Raw genomic sequence first — 20,777 nt, forward strand, 5'->3', positions numbered from 1 at the left:
AATCAATTAGAAGGTTATACAGTTTATTCAACACAAAGCATAAAATTATAGTGGTTTTCTTTCCCACTTGCTTCCCAGTTTTCAGCTATTCACCAATAAACAGCAACGGGACTATTCTTAGAAAACCCCCAGCACATTAGCCACCCCTGCTGGTGCCCTGTGCAAGGCGTCACAGGGTAGCTGAAATCCAGGGACAAGGACACCCAGGGGGGTCAGTGCCTCAAAGTATGAAGGAACTTTAAAAAGCCCAAACCAAGTACATTTCAATACCTTTGAAAAAAGTAAGTATAACCTTAAAAGAAACGAGCTCTTTCATAAGTGATCAAGATATACAAATACTGGTATTATTTATATCAAATAATTTTACATTTTCTCTAATAGAATTCCTCAAGACTGCTGTGTTTTTATAGAATACTCACAAGTGTGAAATCTCTCATTTCCCCCCAGTCTGGAAGGATTCTTTTCAGAAGTCTCCCGAAGTTCTGATTCGCAGTAAAGGCAAACAGAAGCATTTTGCTGAGGGTGGGGCCAGATGTGTCTTGGTGGGTTTGTCTGTGGCACTGGAATCAGCTGTCATCTTCCAAATCTGAGATCTCTAAATCTGCTGTCTTAACTGTTCTTTTGCCACTTGTCAACAATCCCTTTTCAAATTCGTCTTCACTAATTTTGCCTTTTTTAAACCTTTTCAAGAGCCTTGTGTCATTAAGTAGTTCCTCCATGTCCTCATCTTCAACATCAGAACCCTAAGTTCAGAAGAAACCAACAACTACTGAACTTCTCAGCAACAGTGGTCTAGTGACATAGCATTTTTTTTTTTTTTTTTTTTGTAGAGACAGAGTCTCACTGTACCGCCCTAGGGTAGAGTGCCGTGGCGTCACAGCTCACAGCAACCTCTAACTCCTGGGCTTCCGCGATTCTCTTGCCTCAGCCTCCCTAGTAGCTGGGACTACAGGCGCCCGCCACAACGCCCAGCTATTTTTTTTTGTTGTTGTTGTTGCAGTTTGGCCGGGGCTGGGTTTGAACCCGCCACCTCCGGCATATGGGACCGGCGCCCTACCCGTTGAGCCACAGGCGCCGCCCAGCATTTTTTTTTTTTTTTTTTAAAGACAGGGTCTCACTCTGTTGCCCAGGTTGGACAGTAGTGGCACAATCATAGCTCATTGTAACCTTGAACTCTTGGGCTCAAGTGATCCGCCCTCAACCTCTCAAGTAGCTGGGATTACACACACCACCATGCCTGGCTAATTTCTGTTAGTAGTGGTGGGGGTCTCACAGTTGCCTAGGCTGGTCTCTACCTCGGCCTTCCATAGTATTGGGATCACAGCCATAACCTACCAGGCCTGTCCAAGACCAGCAATTTTTAATCAGGGACTATAAGCTCTTTCATCAGCTTCCACAAACACAGCAAGTTCCCCACACTAGTTGCTAAGGTAATAAAGAAATCTGAGAACCCATATGCACACTATTTCTAATTGAAGATTCTATTGCAATAAAATTTACTTAGAATTCTAAGTTGAAATATAATAAAGAAAATCACAAATTTTACCTCTTCTCTTTTCCTTTTCTTACTCATTTTTTTCTTCTTTTCCTTTTTGGCCTTCTGCTTTGACCACGCTTTATTTTTTATGAATTTTCTTTTCCCTTCATTTTCTGTTTTCTCTTTTCTTCGTTGCTCCAGTAGTTTCTGCCTCTGCTTTTCTCTAATTTTATCTTTAAATGGTATAGTATCAGTATTAACATCCATGGGCACAAAGTCTGGGAACTGCTTTCCTCTCAGTTCTGGCATCTTAGGCATCTTCAGCAGGGCAAAACCTCGAGCAAGACTGGCGAGATCAAGGTCTAATTTGAGCCAAAACATCAGAGTTAGTAAAGGGCAGTGGTGTGATCACAGCTCATGGTAGCCTCCAACTTCTAGACCCAAGCAGTCATTCTGCCTCAGCCTCCCACGTAGCTACAGGCACCCACCACCACACCCAGCTAATTTTTTTCATTTTTTGGAGAGACAGAGTCTTACACTATATTGCTCACCCTGGGCTTGAATTTTTGACCTCAAATGATCCTCCTACCTAAGCCTCCCAAAGTGTTGGGATTACAGGTGTAAGCCACCACTCAGTCTTACAATATAATTTTCCACAAAAAGATTTAATGGATTCAACTAGAATTGAAATAATTACATTTTTATAAAGTAAAAGGGAATATTCTGCAGCCAGTGGCTACTTGATCCTGTGTCTATTCAAAGCCTAGAAACATTCCCTCTTAAATATTTAGAAAACATTAATGCCTAACATTTTTATAAGAACGAGCAGTTTTATCTTTGAAAGAACATTAGATAGGTAAGATGGAAACTCAATTATGTGAAGAAAAAGTCTAGCTTACCCTTTAATCTGAAAATGAGGTTACATTCATGCTTTGCATAAGCCTGGACATATGACACAAAAGCTTTTATGCCCTTTTCAAACACAGCTCTGTCAGCCAGGGCCATGGACTTGAGCTTTGGCAGAAGGTCAGCTGTGTTTTTCTGAAGCTTCATCTCCTGCAGGGGGCACTGCACACAGACCACATTCTCACCTCTGGTTAGCACCACCTCACCCCAATGCTCCCCAGTCTTGAAAAGCACAACAGTTCGTTTTATCTTAGAAGCCCAAATCCAACCCAACTATTTTACTTGATCCAAAAAGTATCTTAAATTTTTAAAAGAAAATTTAAAAAGATGATTTCACATGATAAGCCTACCTGGTAAGAAAGTATGGCAGCGCTGGGTCCTTGTTCTTGCCTGGGGCCCAACAGTGACTATGACACCACAGGAAGCTTAGTCACTCTGCAACTGAGTGGCCCCTACAGCCTGAAAGCCTGCCCAGTCCCTGTGAGTCTGCAACCCCTAATCTAAATTTCTGACCATGTGCCAAAGAACTCTGCAGCTCCCATCACTGGGTGTTCTATATAAAAAAGAGCAAAGCTTACTTTTTGATTAATTGCAAGGAAATTGATGTATGACTCTTCCATGGGCAGAAGGAACACCAGAGCACTGCCACCGCGGCCAATGCGGGCTGTGCGGCCACAGCGATGCACGAAGGCACTGTGAGGACACAGGATGGGAACAGGCACCCAGGTGGAGATGGCTGAGCAGAGCTCAGGCTCCAGCCATGCAGCTCAATGCTATGAGGAGCCGCCGGACTCCACCCAGCCACCTACTAGTGAGAGAAACACAATAGCTGGCAATCAAACAGACCTTGCAAACAGATAAGATTCCTAAGAATAGAAAATTTGAGAAATAAAGTATAAAAAATAAAATAAAAATAATCTATAATCTCAGAAGTAACCATTATCACTTAAGGATTTATATTTACAGGCATTTTCCTGTGCTTGAAAGCACATATTAGGAATATATATACTTACTTTGAAGCAAATAATTACAATTTTCATATATGATTTTAGGTATTGCTTTTTTCTTTTTTTTTGGTGTGTGTGTGGTTTTTGGCCGGGGCTGGGTTTGAACCCACCACCTCCGGCATATGGGACTGATGCCCTACTCCTTGAGCCACAGGCGCCACCCAGGTATTGCTTTTTTCATTTAAACATTATGTCATGTGCATTTCTGTCAGAGATTAGGATATTTGAAAATATCTTTAATTGCTATAATATCATATCACTTTTACCCAGAGTAGTGAATGGGTGAGTTATTCACTCATTAGCATATATATTTTTTTTTTTTTTGTAGAGACAGAGTTTCACTTTATTGCCGTTGATAGAGTGCCGGGGCGTCACACAGCTCACAGCAACCTCCAACTCCTGGGCTTAGGCGATTCTCCTGCCTCAGCCTCCCGAGTAGCTGGGACTACAGGCGCCTGCCACAATGCCCGGCTATTTTTTTGTTGCAGTTTGGCTGGGGCTGGGTTTGAACCCACCACCCTCGGTATATGGGGCCGGTGCCCTACTCACTAAGCCACAGGCGCTGCCCTCATTAGCCTATTTTTTTGTTTGTTTTGTTTTGGTTTTTGAGACAAAGTCTTACTTTGTCACTCTCAGTAGAGTGCCATAGCATCATAGCTCACAGCAACCTCAATCTCTTGGGCTCAAGCGATTCTCTTGCCTCAGCCTCCTGAGTAGCTGGGACTACAGGCGCCCGCCACAACACCCAGCTATTTTTAGAGATGGGGTCTCACTCTTGCTCAGGCTGGTTTCGAACCCCTCAGCTCAGCCTCCCAGAGTCTAGGATTACAGGCATGAACCATTGTGCCCTGCCCTCATTAGCCTATTTTTGCTATTCTCTTTTTTTAAAGAAACGGTCTCACTCTGTCACCCAGGCTGGAGTGCCGTGGCGTCACACAGCTCACAGCAACTTCCAAATCCTTGGGCTCAGGAGATTCTCTTGACTCAGCCTCCCAAGTAGCTAGGACTACAGGCGCCGGCCACAACGCCCGGCTATTTTTTTTGTTGTTGCAGTTTGGCTGGGGCTGGGTTTGAACCCGCCACCCTCGGCATATGGGGCTGGCACCCTACCGGCTGAGCCACAGGCGCCACCCCTGGCTAACTTTTTAATTGTTTTAGAAACAGATCTCAACCATGTTGCCCAGGCGGTCTTGGATTCCTGGCCTCAAGCAGTCCTTTCACCTCAGCCTCCCAAGCAGCTAAATTAATGTTCTGATGAATACCTCTGTATGTTTATCTTCCTACTCAGAATTCCCACTTCATTAAGCTACTTTCCTATACAGAGAGAGGGTAACAGCAGTCTACCACACAGTACCTTGCATTGCTGGGAGGGTCGTACTGCAAAACCCAGTTTACTTCAGGAATATCTATTCCTCGGGCCATCACATCAGTGCACACTAAAATCCCACTAGAAAATGAAAACAACATTCTAAGTAAAGGAGATCATCATTTTCATTATCATCAGTATTTGTTGTTGCTGAGACAGGTTTTTCTCTGTTGCTGTGGCTAGAGTACAGTGGTGTCATTACAGCTCACTGCAGCCTCAAACTGTTGGGCTCAAGCAATCTTCCTGCCTCAGCCTCCCTGTAGCTTGGACTACAGGTGTGCACCACCATGCCTAGCTATTTTTTTAATACTTTATGGAGATGGGGTCTTGCTGTGTTGCCCAGGAAGGTCTCAAACTAAAGTGAGTCTCCCACCTCGGTCTCTCAAAGTGCTGGAGTTACAGGTGTGAGCCACTGTACGCAGCCAAGAGCACTTGTAACACAGCCAGGATGCTCAATGATTAAGAAAAACAGAAAATTATTTATACAAACAAATAAGTGATGACCACTCAGACACAAGTTCCCTGCCATGTAGTCACAAGCCTGACCACCCAGACAGTTTGAATCCCAAAAAGACTAATAAACTGCTCCTTTTCTGCAACAGTCATCACAACCCTCCACTGGGCTAGGGCAATCTAGGAGGGAACACGATACCTAAGTCTCCTGTCTTCATGGAGCCTACAATTCAAGAGGGAGACCCCGTAACTACAGCAGTGACACAGCAAAGCATAAAAGGAGTGAGGACCAAGGAATGGGTGCTCTAGGCATTTATTCCAAGGAAATTTGAGAAGGAAAAGGGTTCCAGGCGGCACCTGTGGCTCAAGGAGTAGGGCGCCAGTCCCATATGCTGAGAGTGGTGGGTTCAAAACTTGGCCAAAAAAAAAAAAAAAAGGAAAAGGGTTCCAGACAAGAAAGATAACACATGCATGGCTGGAGGTCTACTATCTCCAATGAAGCCAACACACCTCTGCAATTTGCGGAACTCCATGAAGATCTTATTGCGTTTATATTTCATCTTTCCATGAATGCACATTATCTTCGCACCTTTCACCAGGGCCTCCAGAGCCTTCCCATAGTACTCAACACAGGCACAGGTACTGCAAGAAGGGATAGAGGCCTAAACATCACTGGCCATCTCGGTCCTTTTGCAATTAAGGGAAGGAAAGCAACAAATGACATGTAATAGACGCAACCCTCCTTGGGGAATGAAGAGGGGACCGGCTGTGTATCATCCACCACTAAGCTCCAGATCTGCAATTCTCTCAGTCAATGAATGACCAATCTTTTGGTAAAATCCCTTAAACGTGAGTTTAACTCCAAGGATATATTCTACTGTCTAAAGATGTTCTAGAACGTGTAATCTCCCTGGGACCCTGAGAAAGGAATTAAACTGAAGCAGTCATTCAGAACAAAACAATGAAAGATTAGACACAAACGGTCTTATAAGATTTTACAACACTGCTGCTTTTCCTTTGGGGAACTACTTCTTCCCCAATTAGCGGGATTTCCAAGGGCTCAGCAAATAACCCAAATTAGACCAATCAGATCCTTTCTCCCAGATATTTGGGAATTACCACTGTCACCCAAGAATAAAAGGGGGCTGGGGTATGGTCATTCCAAAGAGGATATGCCCTAAAGAGACAGCCCAGAAAATCCTGCCAGGAAACTCCCCAAGGGGTAGGCACTCAATTTTCCCTTTGAGTCTGTAAGCACCTTACCCCGGTGCTTCCACCTCTCTGCCTTTCCTCCATTACCTGCCTTTCGTGCACATATGGCAGGGTGTTATTTAGTGGTCACCTGGAAACTATGAGGTGACATGTAAGAGGGGGAGGATCAAGACAATAACATAAATTTTGACATTGAAATTACTGAGACATTAAACCAATGTCAGAAACCACCTACCTTTGGAATTCTTTTTATAGGATAAAAATAAACACTTCATGTTTGAGCCACAGAAGTTGGGTTTTCAGTTTTTTGTAGCCAAAAGCACTCAAGAGAGAACCATCTTAGACAGAATCCCAAAACCAAAGGCCACACTGGCCCACATTCTGGATGTGGCTGAACTCCAGACTCTCTTCACCAAAGACCACTGGATTACCTGAAGAAGACCAGGTGTTTTTCTTGCTTGTGATTGCGAAGAAAATGTACCACCTGATTAAACTTCTCATCTGCCTTGCATACCTACCAAATAAAAAGGGATACTACTAAAATAAAAGCATATACATTGGCAATAATAATCCCCATGGCTATTTTTAGTTTCAGTCTTAAATTTTCAGGAATCTAATTTTTTCCACAAATAGGAGAGACTTTAGTCAGAATGGTAATCAGTCTACCTAGCTCAGAATAAATGCTGACATGTGCTGTTGTCTGTAAAGGTAAGTTTTAAGTCACAAAATAATGTAACTCAGAGAAATAGTCATCTAATGTAACAGTTCCCAAATCCCAATCCCAATATATATGCTGGCTACAACACCATTTTCAGGACAGATTTTTAAAATGCAGATTCTTGGACACAGCAAACAGATTCTTATTCAGTAGGTCTAAAATCGGACCCAAGAATCTATTAAATATTGTTGAGTTCTCCAGGAGATTTTGATGCCAAGGTCAGAAGTAACTGCTCTAAGGTAAATACAGAGTTCCAGAAAGAAATGTACATAATTATTTGAAAGGCCCCCATATAGACAGACCCCACTGTTTCTCTTAAAAATGCAATCAAATCCTCCATTCAAATCCCCTAACTGGAACCATTAAATTCACCTGAAAACATTCCCCCTATTTTTACCAACATCACTCAGATATTTCTAAATGTAATTGCTGAAATTAACGCAGAACAGAAGAATACAACAGAAGCTACGGTGGGTATGCAAAGTTAACATGAATTAGTACAGGTCGAATATCCCTTATCCAAAATGTCTGGAACCCAAACTGTTCAAGATTTCAAGTTTTTTCAGGTTTTGGAACATGTACACTCTGCTTACGAGCTGGACATCCCTGATACGAAAATCTAAACTCTGAAATAGTCCAATGAGCATCTCCTTTGAGCCTCGTGTTGGTTGGTGCTCAAAAAGTTTCAGATTTTAGAGCATTCTGCATTTCGAATTTTAAGGTTAGGGATGCTCAACCTTTACTATGTACTAAGCACTGTCCCGGACATGTTTTACATGAGTCAATTAATCCTCAGACAGATAACCCTATGAAGCTGTGCACTACTCCAGTCCCCATTTTACAGGGACAAAGTCAAGATATGCACCTAGTAGTCTTGCTCTAGTGCCCAGGCTCCCGACGAGGCACTACATACTGAGTCCTTCCCTCCGCCTGCAAGGAGCCAGCCTCCTACCTGACCCAGACAAGCCTTAGTCACAAACATCAATGGCAAATCAACTTCCACTTTCAGTGAGCCTGTGTGATTTCAACATCCTCCAGGCTTGCACTAGGGACAGCTGCTGATTTGCAAACCTTTTCTACCTTTAATCCACCCACAAGGGGATATTACCTTGATTTAGCAACCAGCTCCCTTGTTTGTAAATAGCCGCTGTGTTTTGGAGGGTAGGAGCGCCTCTGGGCCTCAAGAAAAGCGGCAGCCCCAGACTGATGTGCCCAGTAGCACTCACACTGCCTACAGGGTCTTCTAGCACCCAAAGGGCACTACTGCCCGTGTACTCTGCTCTCAATGCCTCTCAGCCCATCACTGTGGTAGGAGAGAGTGAAATGGGGGAGGGAGTGGCCTCATTACTAAAGAATTAAATTTCCAAAAGCCCATTTGCTGCTGTTTTGAGGAAACTACAGAAAATAGCAGCTAAGATTTATTGCTACAAATCTAGGAACTTCCAGATGACAAACATATAAAACATTTAGGTTACAAAGCAGAGTATTCCTACCTAATAAGGTCTTACTAGAAGTCTATCATTTGATTTTCTGAGTTCTACCTGCACATCTAGCTATGGCCTCCTCTATGACACAGGCAGTTACAACAGACCCAGGAACCACTGAGTTTAACCATGCCCACATCCAGCTTACCCCAGCCATGTCTAATAAACACACTTGCTTGGCCAAGTGTGATGGATTATGCTTATAACCCCAGCACTTTGGGGGCCCAAGTGAGAGGACTACTTTAGGTCAGGAGGTTAAGACCAGCCTGGACAATAATAAGACCCCCATCTCTACAAAAAATTAAAAAATAGCCAGGCATGGTGGCAGACACCTATAATCCCAACTACTCAGAAGAATGGGGCAAGAAGACTGCTTGAGCCCAGGAGTTTAAAGTTGCAGTAAGCTATGATTAGGCTGCTGTGCTCTACCCTGGGTGACAGAATGAGACCCTGTCTCAAAAAAAAAAAAAAAAAAGCAAAATGCTTGGTCACTGGTCATTTCAGAGTGGGAGATTCAGAGACACTGGCCTCAGAGATTGTGCTTAAAATACACTTACGCCCAAGATAACTAACTTATTCACTCATTCAACAAGTAGGACCACCATTTATCCTGTATCTGTCCTCAAATGCTTTTTAAATGTAACACAGGATCTCATTATATAAATTTACTTTCCTAGTAAACTGTAAGGACTCTCACAAGCACTGGTCATCATTACTAAACCACAGGACTGAGAGCAGCAGCCCAGGTGCGCACCATGTAGTAGTTCTCCAGGCGGGAGGGGGTCTTCTGGGTGCTGCTGGCCGCCACACCCTTCTCCTTCACTGAGATCCGGACAGGGTTCCGGAGGCCCGCTCTCACCAGGTTCTCTACTTCCTGTGTCTGAGTAGCAGAGAAAAGGCCCGTTCGCCTCTGCTTTGGCAGAAACTCCAGGATGGTGTTTATGCTGAAAAAAGAAGGCTCACACAGTGCTTCATGACAGTAACAGATATTTTAAAAGACTGAAAAAGAGAGGGCGGCACCTGTGAGTCAAAGGAATAAGGCACTGGCCACATATGCCAGAGGTGGCAGGTTCAAACCCAGCCCCGGCCAAAAACTGCAAAAAAAAAAAAAGACTGAAAAGAGGCCACTAAAGTATTTATAATAGGCCAGGTAGCACACCCCCTAGCACTCTGGGAGGCCAAGGCAGAAGGACCATTTGAGCTTAAGAGTTCAAAGCCAGGGTGGCGCCTGTGGCTCAGTTGGTAAGGCGCCAGCCCCATATACCGAGGGTGGCGGGTTCAAACCCAGCCCCGGCCAAACTGCAAACCAAAAAAAAAAAAATAGCCGGGCGTTGTGGCGGGCGCCTGTAGTCCCAGCTACTCGGGAGGCTGAGGCAAGAGAATCGCTTAAGCCCAGGAGTTGGAGGTTGCTGTGAGCTGTGTGAGGCCACGGCACTCTACCGAGGGCCATGAAGTGAGACTCTAGTCTCAAAAAAAAAAAAAAAAGAGTTCAAAGCCAGCCTGAGCAAGAGACCCCATCTCCACTAAAGATAAAAAAAATTAGCTGGGCATTGTGGTGCCTGTAGCCCCAGCTACAGGGGAGGCGAAGGCAGAAGGACTGCTTGAGCCTAAGAGTTTGAGGTTGCGGTGAGCTATGATGATACCACTGCAGTTTAGACAGGGACAGAATGAAACCCTGTCTCAAAAGGAAAAAAAAAAAAAATTACAGTAGCTGTTGCTAAGGAAGTGAGGTTATGGCAATTTTTGTTTCTTCTTTGTATCTTTACACTGAATAGCTGGGACTACAGGTACCCGTCATAACGCCTGGCTTATTTTAGAGACGGGGTCTCACTCTAGCTCAGGCTGGTCTTGAACTGGTAAGCTCCGGTGATCCACTCACCTCGGTCTCCCACAGTGCTGGGATTACAGGCATAAATCACTGGGCCCAGCCTATACATTTTTTTTTTAAGAGATGGGACCTCACTTTGTCGTCCAGGCTAGAGTACAGTGGCCCAATTATAGATCACCGCAGCCTTGAACTCCTAGCCTCAAGCTAACACCCGGCCTCAGCCTCCCAAGTAGCTGAGACTATAGGTGCCTACCACCTTGCCTGTCTACTTTTTTTTGTTGTTGTTTTTTTAGAGACATGGTCTTGCTATGTTGCCTAGGCTGGTCCCGAACTCTTGGGCTCACATGATCTTCCCACATCAGCCTCCAAAAAATACTGGGATTAGAGGCATGAACAACCAAACCAAACCCAGACAACACTTTTTTTTTTTTGGAGACAAAGTCTCACTCTTTTGCCCCAGGCTACAGTGCCAAGGGGTCATAGCTCACAGCAACCTCAAACTCCTGGGCTCAAGGGATATTCTCCAGGCAAGATTTTAAATGGATGAATTATGTGGTATGTAAATTATTGCCCAGTCTGGCATGGTGGCATACACCTGTAATCCTAGCAGTTTGGGAGGCCGCGGTGAGTGATGCTTGAATTCACAAATTTGAGACCAGCCTGAGCAAGAGCAAGACCCCCTCTCTACTAAAAATAGAAAAACTAGTCAGGCATTATGGCAAGCACCTTTAGTCCCAACTACTTGGGAAGCTGAAACAGGAGGATCTCTTAAGCCCAAGAGTCTGAGGTTGCTGTGAGCTATGATGCTGCCATTCTCTACCCAGGGCAAGAGTAAGACTCTATTTCAAAAAAAAATTGGCTCAGCGCCTGTAGCTAAAGCAGCTAAGGCGCCAGCCACATACACCTGAGCTGGCGGCTTTGAATCAAGCCTGGGCCTGCCAAACAACAATGACAGCTGCAACCAAAAAATGGCTGGGCATTGTGGCAGGCGCCTACTTGGGAGGCAGAGACAAGAGAATCGCTTGGGCCCAGGAGTTGGAGGTGTGATGGAGGTGTGAGCTGTGATGCCACGGCACTCTACTACCCAGGGCGATAGCTTGAGGCTCTGTCTCAAAAACAAACAAACAAAAAAATTATATCCCAATAAAGCTGTTTATTGGTTTGTTTTTTTTCCAGATTTTTTTTTTAATTAAATCATAGCTGTGTACATTAGTGCAGTCAAGGGGTACAATGTGCTGGTTTCATATACAATCTGAAATATTTTCATCAAACTGTTTAACATAGCCTTCATGGCATTTTCTTAGAATAAAGCTGTTTATTAAAACACAACACCAAAGACAAAACAAAACCATGAAGGAAAATGCATTTTTAAGAAGATTAAAGATAGAAAAACTAGAATTAAATTTGTGTGGTAGAATCCAAAGAAGCAAACTACCTAATTATCTGAAACTCCAATGTGGTTAACAGAAACACTAATTTGGGAAAAAGTAAAGGAATCCCATTTTGCTCAAGTTTTCTCCCCAGTATCACCCCCCACACTCAAAGCCAATGAAGTCCAAAATCTGGTTACCTTGCCTCAAATCCCATGTCTAAAAGTCTGTCTGCTTCATCCAACACCAGGACATCCAGGGAACGCACACAGCTAGCCAGATCCAAGCCTTCAGCCTTCCTTCGGAACATGTCCTCTAAGCGGCCTGGCGTGGCCACAATGATGTTCCCACTGTGGAAAGAAAGTTAAATTTACCTTACTCTCTGGATCTTGGGAATATCCATGATGGTTACCAAAATACCATGTTTTTTTGTACCCCTAAAAGATATCTAAGTGATGAGAAAGATGACCACAAGAGTGGAAGAGTGCTGCAGGGTAGATACAGCAAGGACCATAAGGAAGGAGTCTGGGTTTGGGGGCTAAGATCCAGAGCAGATAGGCAAGCTCTGCCCCCAGTGCAAACCTGGTCTGCTGCCCATCTGTGATAAGTGTTTCTTTCGCACACAACCATACCCATCCCTTCACATGTCCTCTATTGCAGTTGAGTCATTTTGACAGAGACCATGTGGTCCACAAGGACGAAAATATTTACCATCTATCTGGTCTTTTACAGAAAAAGCTTGCCAACCTCTGACCTACAGCAACTTACTCAATCACTTTAGGGCCCAAGTAATCCTCTGTAAAATGAGAATGCTGACAGAATGAGGAAGAATCTTATGTAACAATCAAAAACTGGCAGACTGAGGGCCAGCTATGGCCCCACAGACTGGCTGATCTGCAAGGTATTTTTTTTTAAATGTAGGTTACATGCCAACAGATAAAAAATCAGAGGATTACATGTACAAATCTGAAATTCCATTTCCTTTTCAAAAAACTCAAAACCTGGCAATACTGAGCCCACAGTCCAGCCAGGTAACTTCTAACCGGAGATGAATATTGATGGCATCTACTGGCCAGTGCCTCACAATCCCTCCAGCCCCCTTCACTCATTCATATCATTCCTCACCACAGAGGAGCTAAAGTTTATGAAGTGTTCATCAGTGCCCATTGGAAGGAGCCAACAAAGCAAGATGGGACGTTGGCCCTGAGAAAACACCTTTTTTTTGGAGAAGAGAGTTGCTGAAAGGGGACACTCACAGGTAGGCCTAAATGAGCCACATCCATAACTCATCTTGTGTTCACTGCCAAGAACAATCAAAGAAAGCAACAGAAGCAAGCAAACTTACCCTTGTTGCTTAAACCTCTCAACATCTTCCCCAGGATTCCTGCCACCAATCCAAAGAATCTGGCTAAAACAAGAAACAGGTCTCTGAGTAAGTTAGGCAAAACAACAGCCCATGCCACAGTGATGCCCCATCCAATTCACCTGAACTGTGAGAAGTGCTTCGTGAAATGAGCCAGGACCTCATCTATCTGTATGGCCAATTCTCGAGTGGGGGTGATGATTATGGCTCCAACCTACTCACATGGAGGGACAGGACATAGTTAGCAGCACAAGAAACCACCAGAGCTGAACACACAGCCCCATACCCGCCACCTCACAGAGGAAAGTTCCCAGAGAAAAAGCACTTCCCAGACTTTCATAGCAGCCTCGGTCATAGTATGTTTCAACGATAGTAGAAACTCCACAGCTGACCACCTCCTGAAGTTGATGTAGTAATCTTCACAGACTGGACATGCACCACATGTACTCAACATACAGTAGACCTCGTTCCTTATGTTGACCACCTCTGTGTATTGGCCAGTTTGTTAGAGTCCCTTGGGTGGTTAACTTAGCGAGATTTTTCTGTACTATGAATTACTATCACTTATTATTATTCACTTCAGTTATGCTCGATTAACTGTCGCTACAGACACTGAGCTGTTGAATACTAATACTGAATCACTGCTCCTCAGGAAAATATGGCATTAGGTTTCTGCAAGTCTCTGAGCATAACATTTTTGTTGACTGCTCACATAACCTTGCTGTATATTTCATTTAAAGATGGCATATTGTACACATACTGATTTGTTCACATTAAATTCATACCCAACAGCTCCACACCTGTGACTGAACAAATCTTATATAACAAATGTACTCTGTCTACAAATCATAATCTTGGACTTAGGAACACTAAATTGTACCTCAGCAACACATTAGTAGGGGGCCATTTTAAACAACAAAATCACCAAAAAAAAAAAAAGACAAAAATGCGAAAAAAAGACATTAACCAGACCATGAAAGAGACACACATGTAGTCTGAGGGCTGAAATAAAAAGCAGCTTTGCCCACATCCACAAATAACACGGGCAGTGGCTCACTCCTATAATCCTAGCACTCTGGGAGGCCGAGGCATGGACATTGCTTGAGCTCAGGAGTTCAAGATCAGCCTGAGCAAGAGCAAGACCCTATCTCTACTAAAAATATAAAAATTAGCTGGGTGCTGTGGCAAGCACCTGTACTCCCAGTTACTTGGGAGGCTGAGATAGGAGAATCACTTGAGCCCAGAATTTGAGGTTGCTATGAGCTATGATTCCACGGCACTCTACCAAGGACAACACAGTAAGACTCTGTCTCAGATAATGAATGAATGGGTGGTGCCTGTAGCTCAGTGAGTAGGGCGCAAGCCACCTACACCAAGGCTGGTGGGTTCAAGCCTGGCCCAGGCCTACTAAACAAAATGACAACTGCAACCAAAAAATAGCCAGGCATTATGGTGGGCGCCTATAGTCCCAGCTACCTGGTAGCTGAGGCAAGAGAATCGCTTAAACCCAAGAGTTGGAGGTTGCTGTGAACTGTGATGCAACGGCACTCTACCAAGGGCAACATAATAAAACTCTGTCTCAAAAAAAAAAAAAAAAAAAGAAAGAATAAATGAATGAACACAAATAACTTTGAAAACACCCCAGCACTGAACTGGGGTTGTTATAAATTTTAAGGAGCAGACACATTTACAAATATAGAATCCATAAATAATAATGTTGACTGCCTTTTAGTTTTTCAGGATTTTAACCACCTCTTACCCAACTGTGAACTGTCTGATGACAAAGTGAAAATAAATCACTTTCACAATTGCTCACCTGACTCTTTTTTAACTTTTCTTCCCTTCTCAGAAGAATTTCCAGAATAGGGATGACAAAAGCCAGTGTTTTGCCACTACCTGTGACCTGCAAAGGGAGAGCAAGTTTTGTGCTTTTGTTCTCACAGTTCCTTTGAGGGAAAACAGAACAGGCGGAGGTACTCACCGCTTCTGCAGCAACATCTTTGTTTTTCATGAAAAGAGGGATAGTTGCAGACTATGAAAAGATTGCAAATCACTGGTTAAAAAATGCTACGAACAACAGGTTAGACCCAAAACCCTAGAAACATACTAAGTGGCTAATGTCACAGCAGACCCTATCATAAAGGGGACTCTAAATAACCAAGACAACTTGGAGGAGCCGAATCAAACGTGGCAACACAGTGTGGTGGAGATAGCAAGCTGAGCTGGGAAGCAGGAGTCCTGATTTCTAGTCCCGTCTCTCCTACTTTTCCACTATGGGCTAGGAAGGGGTTGACAACATTGCATTTTAAGGTCTCTTCCAGCTCTACCACAGAAGGAAAATTCAAATAAACCCTGTCATTTTAAGCACTGTGGAGGCCTGGCTCTTTGGTCTCAGGTCTTGGCCTCAAGGTCACTCCCTCCAGGCCTTGCTCCTGGTACCCAAAGCCTGAGCTTACCTGCACTGCAGATGTCATACCTTTCCAATTGCCTCTACATGAGTGGTTCTCAACCTGGGTGATTTCTATCCTTCCCTCTAACCCCCCAGGAACACTGCAATGTCTGGAGACACTGTTGGTTGTCAAACCCTGGGCTGGGGAGTGTTGTCATCTGGTGGGTAGATTCCAGGGGTGTTGCTAAACAATGCCCAGAACAGCTCCCATAACTACAAATTTTCCAGCCCAAAATGTCAACAGTGGCAAGGCTGAAGACCATGCTCTGGACCACTGTTGTCCAATAGAAATATAATGTGAACCAGACACATAATTTTAAATTTTTTAATAGCTACAGTAAATAAAGTAAAAAGAAAAAGGTGAAAGCTGGGCATGATGGCTCACACCTGTAATCCTAGCACTCTGGGAGGCCAAGGTGGGTAGATTGCTTAAGTTCATGGGTTTGAGACCAGCCTAAGCAAGAGCAAGACCACATCTCTACTAAAATAAATAAATAAATAAACAAAGGCCAGAGGATCACTTGAGCCCAAGAGTTGGAGGTTGCTATGAGCTATGATGTCGCCATAGCACTTTACCCAGGGTGACTGCTTGAGACTCTGTCCCAAAAAAAAAAAAAAAAGAAAAAGTGAAATAAATTTTAATAATTTATTTGATTTAACCTAATAGATTCAAAATCAAAATGCTGTCATTCCAAAATTTAATCAATATTAAAAATTAAGGGGTGGCGCCTGTGGCTCAGTGGGTAGGGCGCCAGCCCCATATGCTGAGGGTGGCGGGTTCAAACCCAGCGCAGGCCGAATTGCAACAAAAAAATAGCTGGGTGTTGTGGTGGATGCTACTTGGGAGGCTGAGGCATGAGAATCACCCAAGCCCAGGAATTGGAGGTTGCTGTGAGCTGTGTGACGCCACGGCACACTACCGAGGGCCATAAAGTGAGACTCTGTCTCTACAAAAAAAAAAAGGGAGATATTTATCATTATTCTGTTTTTCATACTAACTCTTCAAAATCCAGTGTGTTATTTTATAGCTAGTGTACATCTTAACTTTGGACAAACTGTAGTGCAAGTGCTCAACACCTATGTGTGTCTGGTGGCTACTGCAGCAGCAGATGGAGAGCTCTAAGCAATGAACTCTGAGGGCAGAGAATGGGTCTTGTTTCCACTCCATTCCCAAGGCATGGCACACAGCACCCCCAGTTTTTCTCTGTAGCCCTGCCTGCTTCCTCCACATCCTTCCTGGGAATCTAGCCATCTCTGACTCAACAGGTTAAAACAGAAGTCTGGATTTTTCCCTCTGAAACCTGTTACCCTCCAAGTCTTCCTAATCTCAGGAAATGGTAGCACCATCCACCCACCTAGATTCCTCTTTCCTAACTCCCACATCCAGTCCCTCGGCAACCCCACTGCTACCCCAAAGCTGACTTCTCTTTATCCACTGCTTCCATTCTACTCCAAGCCACATCATCACTCACCTCACAATGAGGCAGGTCTCCTAACTGACCTGCCTGCTTCTCTTATCTTTTTAAAGGCAAATTTTTCCACAGAAATCAGTCCTTGTATTCTTATATGGCTGCCACATAGAATGGCTTCCCACTACATCTACAATTAAATCCGAGCTCCCAGGGGCCTCTGCTAAGGCCTTCTTTCTGTTCTTGAAAGTTCATTTCCAGTCGGCCCCAGGGCATTTGCAATGGCATTCCTGAAGCTGTCCCCAGTCACTCCACACCCAGCTCCTTCTCAATCACTCAGGTCTCAGCTCAATGACAGCTCTTCAAAGAAGCCTCATGTAACATACTAACACAGCAATCCATTTTAATCCTTCATAAGCTTAACACCAGATGAATTTACTTCATTCTTTTACTTCTTTCTCTAGCTCCTGCACTAAGAAATAAGCCCATGAGTAGGTACCAACATTGCAAAATCTCCAGGGCCTACAAAAGGTACCTGATACATAGCAGGTCCCCGAGAAACTTTACTTATTTTTGAATAAATGAACCAATTGGGTCAGGGTGCTTCATTTAGCCACACTGGAACAACGGGTAACATTTATTATTGAGCAACGTGAGTACATCGTTTTATTTCTTCTCCACAACCACCGTATGAGGCGGGTGATGTTATTTTCGTCAATTCATAGAGAAGGAAAATGAAGCACAGCACCATTTGTCCGAGGTCCCTAGTCTAGTGTGGGCAGGGCCTGGATGTGACCAAGGAGCTAAGTCCCCTACTGCCCACGGGCGGGGCGCGGTGCGGTGGAGGCGAAATGCCCACACAGCTGCGCCGCCGCCGGCCGCCAGGTCACTAACCCGCTTCACTTCGCGCGGGTCTGGACAGCCTGGAGTCGTGGTACTGTTCCAGGTGAAGGGATGAGAACCTCGGGGTTTGAGTCCTACCTAGTTCGACCACCTACCCGCTGTGTCCAGTCAGCAAGTGCCTACCCCGCTCCCAGCCTCGCTTTCCCCAACTGCCCCTAGGGACGGTACCTGCACCGGCGTCATGCACCGGAAGCCGAGCTTCCGCAGCGCGCCCAGCACCCCCGGGTGTAGCGGCACAGGCAGAGACTCCCAGGAACCCTCCGTCACGTGCTCCATGGCTCGCTACTCCACCGTCTGCGAAACCACAGCTACCCCGACGCCTCCAGGGCATTGCCGGCGAGCACTTCCGCTTCCGGCAGCTCCAGCGACCCGCGGGAAACTGCTAGGGAGCTGCAAAGTTCCGGAGGGCTGGGAAGGCAGCCGGGGCGCTGGAGGAAGGAAAGCAGACCGTGGCAGCGTGAAAGCTGGCGAGGGTCCAGGTCTGAGTATTTCCACCCACCCTACAAAAGCCCTTTGACTCCCGGCGTCTTTCCACACTAAGCAGGAATTTTGACGGGCGAGATTCTAGCCCTGCTCCCCCACTTTTTCGGCCTGTCGGAGGCAGGTGGCAGTATAACACCGCATCCAGGCCAAAGGACAGCGGAGTTCGCTGGAGTGGGCAGAGCCTAAGAGCCCCAGTTTAGCAGACATGCAAAATAGGGCTAATGGTGGGGATCCAATGGCTGGTACATAATAAATGTTGGTTTACTTTTCACAAAATATGGTCAGCGTCCCAAACAAACAAGAACACCTTCTTCCCATTCCTGTGTTCACTTTTGGCTTGGGGCATTCATTTACCCACACATTCATCAGCACGCTTTTACTGGCCACTCATTATTGCTGGGCTCTGAGGAGATACTCCCCTCTCCTAGATATGTCCATCGCTTGCTCGCGTTGGGACTCTGAAGGCCATGGAAGCAAAAGTTCCTTCCTCTCTTGTTTTCTGCGTTTCCTAACCCCCCCACCCTGTATCTCCCTCGCTCATTCTAAGGGTAGCCATAGAAATTAGAATCCTCTTACCCAAAGCAGATCACAGAAACCAGAACCCCTTTTCTCCAAAACCAGCCATTAAAACCTAAAAATATTGCTCTCTTTTCCCTCAGTATTCTGTGTAAAAACTGACGGTAAGAAATTACCTAACCTACCTGGTCATGATTGTAGGTCATAAAATTCCCATTCCAGAAAGGGTCTTGGCCCATACCCAGAAGCTGCACTGACAGACCAAGATGAATCTGGACAGGCCTTGCTGGGTTTCCCCAGTCTGTTAGCATTAGATCACATCCTTTAATTGTATTTCTACACAGCTATCTGTGCATCATTGAACCTAAGCATAAAATTAATACTTCTCCCTGTTTGGAGGTATACATTCTGAAGGTTCCTGTGTCATGTAAAACCATGATCAAATATCTGTGTGCCCTTTCTCCTATTAATCTGCCTTTTGTCAGTTGATTTTTCAGCAAACTTCATCAGACGGCAAAGGGGAAGTTTTCCCTTCACCCCTATACTGCCTTACATGCACCAGAACTTTTGAAATGTCACCTTTTCAGTGATGCTTCCTTTTCCTTATCACTATAACTCCTAGCCTGCTTAATTTTTCTCCTTAGCACTTACCATTACTATATAAAATGGTATATAATTTACATATGTATTATGCTCATCTCCTTCACTAAAAGATAAAAACCACGATAATGTGGTCTTTTCTCTCTTTTCTTTATCCCAGTGACTACAACTGTAGCACACAATGGTCAAATATAAATGAGAATCAGCTTAGCACCCGTAGCACAGTGGTTATGGCATCAGCCACATACACTGAAGGTGGAGGGTTCGAACCTGGCCCAGGCCAACTAAACAATAGGTAAACAACTACAAAAAAAAATAGCCAGGTGTTGTGGTGGGCGCCTGTAGTCCCGGCTACTTGGGAGGCTGAGTCAAGAGAATCACTTAAGCCCAAGAGTTTGAGGTTGCTGTGAGCTGTGATGCCACAGCACTGTACTGAGGGCAGCATAGTGAGACTCTATCTCAAAAAAAAAAATTTATATATATATGTGTGTGTGTATATATAAATATATATATGAGAATCATCAGTACTCATGCAGACTCCAGTCATCCCAAAATAAATTAAGAAAAAGATAAAAGCCTGAAGCAACATTTTCACTGAAATAAACCATCACATCCTCAAAACACCTCTGACAACTTTTCTAAGGGGGACAGATGGCTGTGAAAGCAAAGGCCAAGGAAAATTACATAGCTGTTGGCCCTTTGGGCTCTCCTACTGATTAGTCTTCTGTTCTTGAGACCCAAGGTATTTGAGGCTTGTTTCCTCAATTGCAAAATTATTCTACCCAAGGTAATGGCAGTTTTAAGGCATAAATAACATGGTCTCAGCACAAAGTCAGGACATTACACAATGTGAGTTAACGGTAGCTTCTTTTATTCCTAGCATGTCCTTGATGTGTTAGAGGAAGAGGAAAAATTTCTATAAGCAAAGAACTAGTCTCTGGTTTCACTTTTGCTCTCTATTTGAGGGCCTTAGGCAAATCATTTAATCTCTCTTAAACCTATTTCCCATATCCATAAACCAGGTGGCTGAAAGAAAATAATTCAAACTTTTATTTCCCAAGTGAAAAAATGCCTAAAGGTTTAACACCAACCCATCTGAGAAACCACACAGGAACATCTGTGTAGAAACTAAAATTTGGTTCCTGGGTGGCGCCTGTGGCTCAAGGAGTAGGGCGCTGGTCCCATATGCCGGAGGTGGTGGGTTCAAACCCGACCCCGGCCAAAAAAAAAAAA

General features: G+C 44.5%; 1 protein-coding gene across 2 annotated transcripts; it reads right to left on the bottom strand.

The window, feature by feature from the left end:
* Positions 1-7: 7 nt before the first annotated feature.
* On the bottom strand, positions 8-18,324 carry DDX55 (DEAD-box helicase 55). Of its 2 annotated transcripts, XM_053588743.1 has the most exons (14): positions 18,114-18,322; positions 15,166-15,216; positions 15,001-15,087; positions 13,307-13,398; positions 13,167-13,229; positions 12,022-12,171; positions 9,378-9,567; positions 6,853-6,935; positions 5,720-5,851; positions 4,745-4,837; positions 2,962-3,076; positions 2,377-2,545; positions 1,547-1,839; positions 9-743 (listed from the first exon to the last, which is right to left on the bottom strand). In XM_053588743.1, exons 1-14 carry the CDS (start codon positions 18,219-18,221, stop codon positions 567-569), a joined length of 1,803 nt encoding a protein of 600 aa, XP_053444718.1. In that variant the 5' UTR covers positions 18,222-18,322; the 3' UTR covers positions 9-566. The 2 variants fall into 2 exon arrangements, with proteins under 2 accessions (XP_053444719.1, XP_053444718.1); XM_053588744.1 differs by lacking the exon at positions 4,745-4,837 and having other exon boundaries at positions 8-743; positions 18,114-18,324.
* Positions 18,325-20,777: the final 2,453 nt, after the last annotated feature.

This window comes from Nycticebus coucang, chromosome 4, assembly GCF_027406575.1.
Source record: "Nycticebus coucang isolate mNycCou1 chromosome 4, mNycCou1.pri, whole genome shotgun sequence".
Classification (NCBI taxonomy): Eukaryota; Metazoa; Chordata; class Mammalia; order Primates; family Lorisidae; genus Nycticebus; species Nycticebus coucang.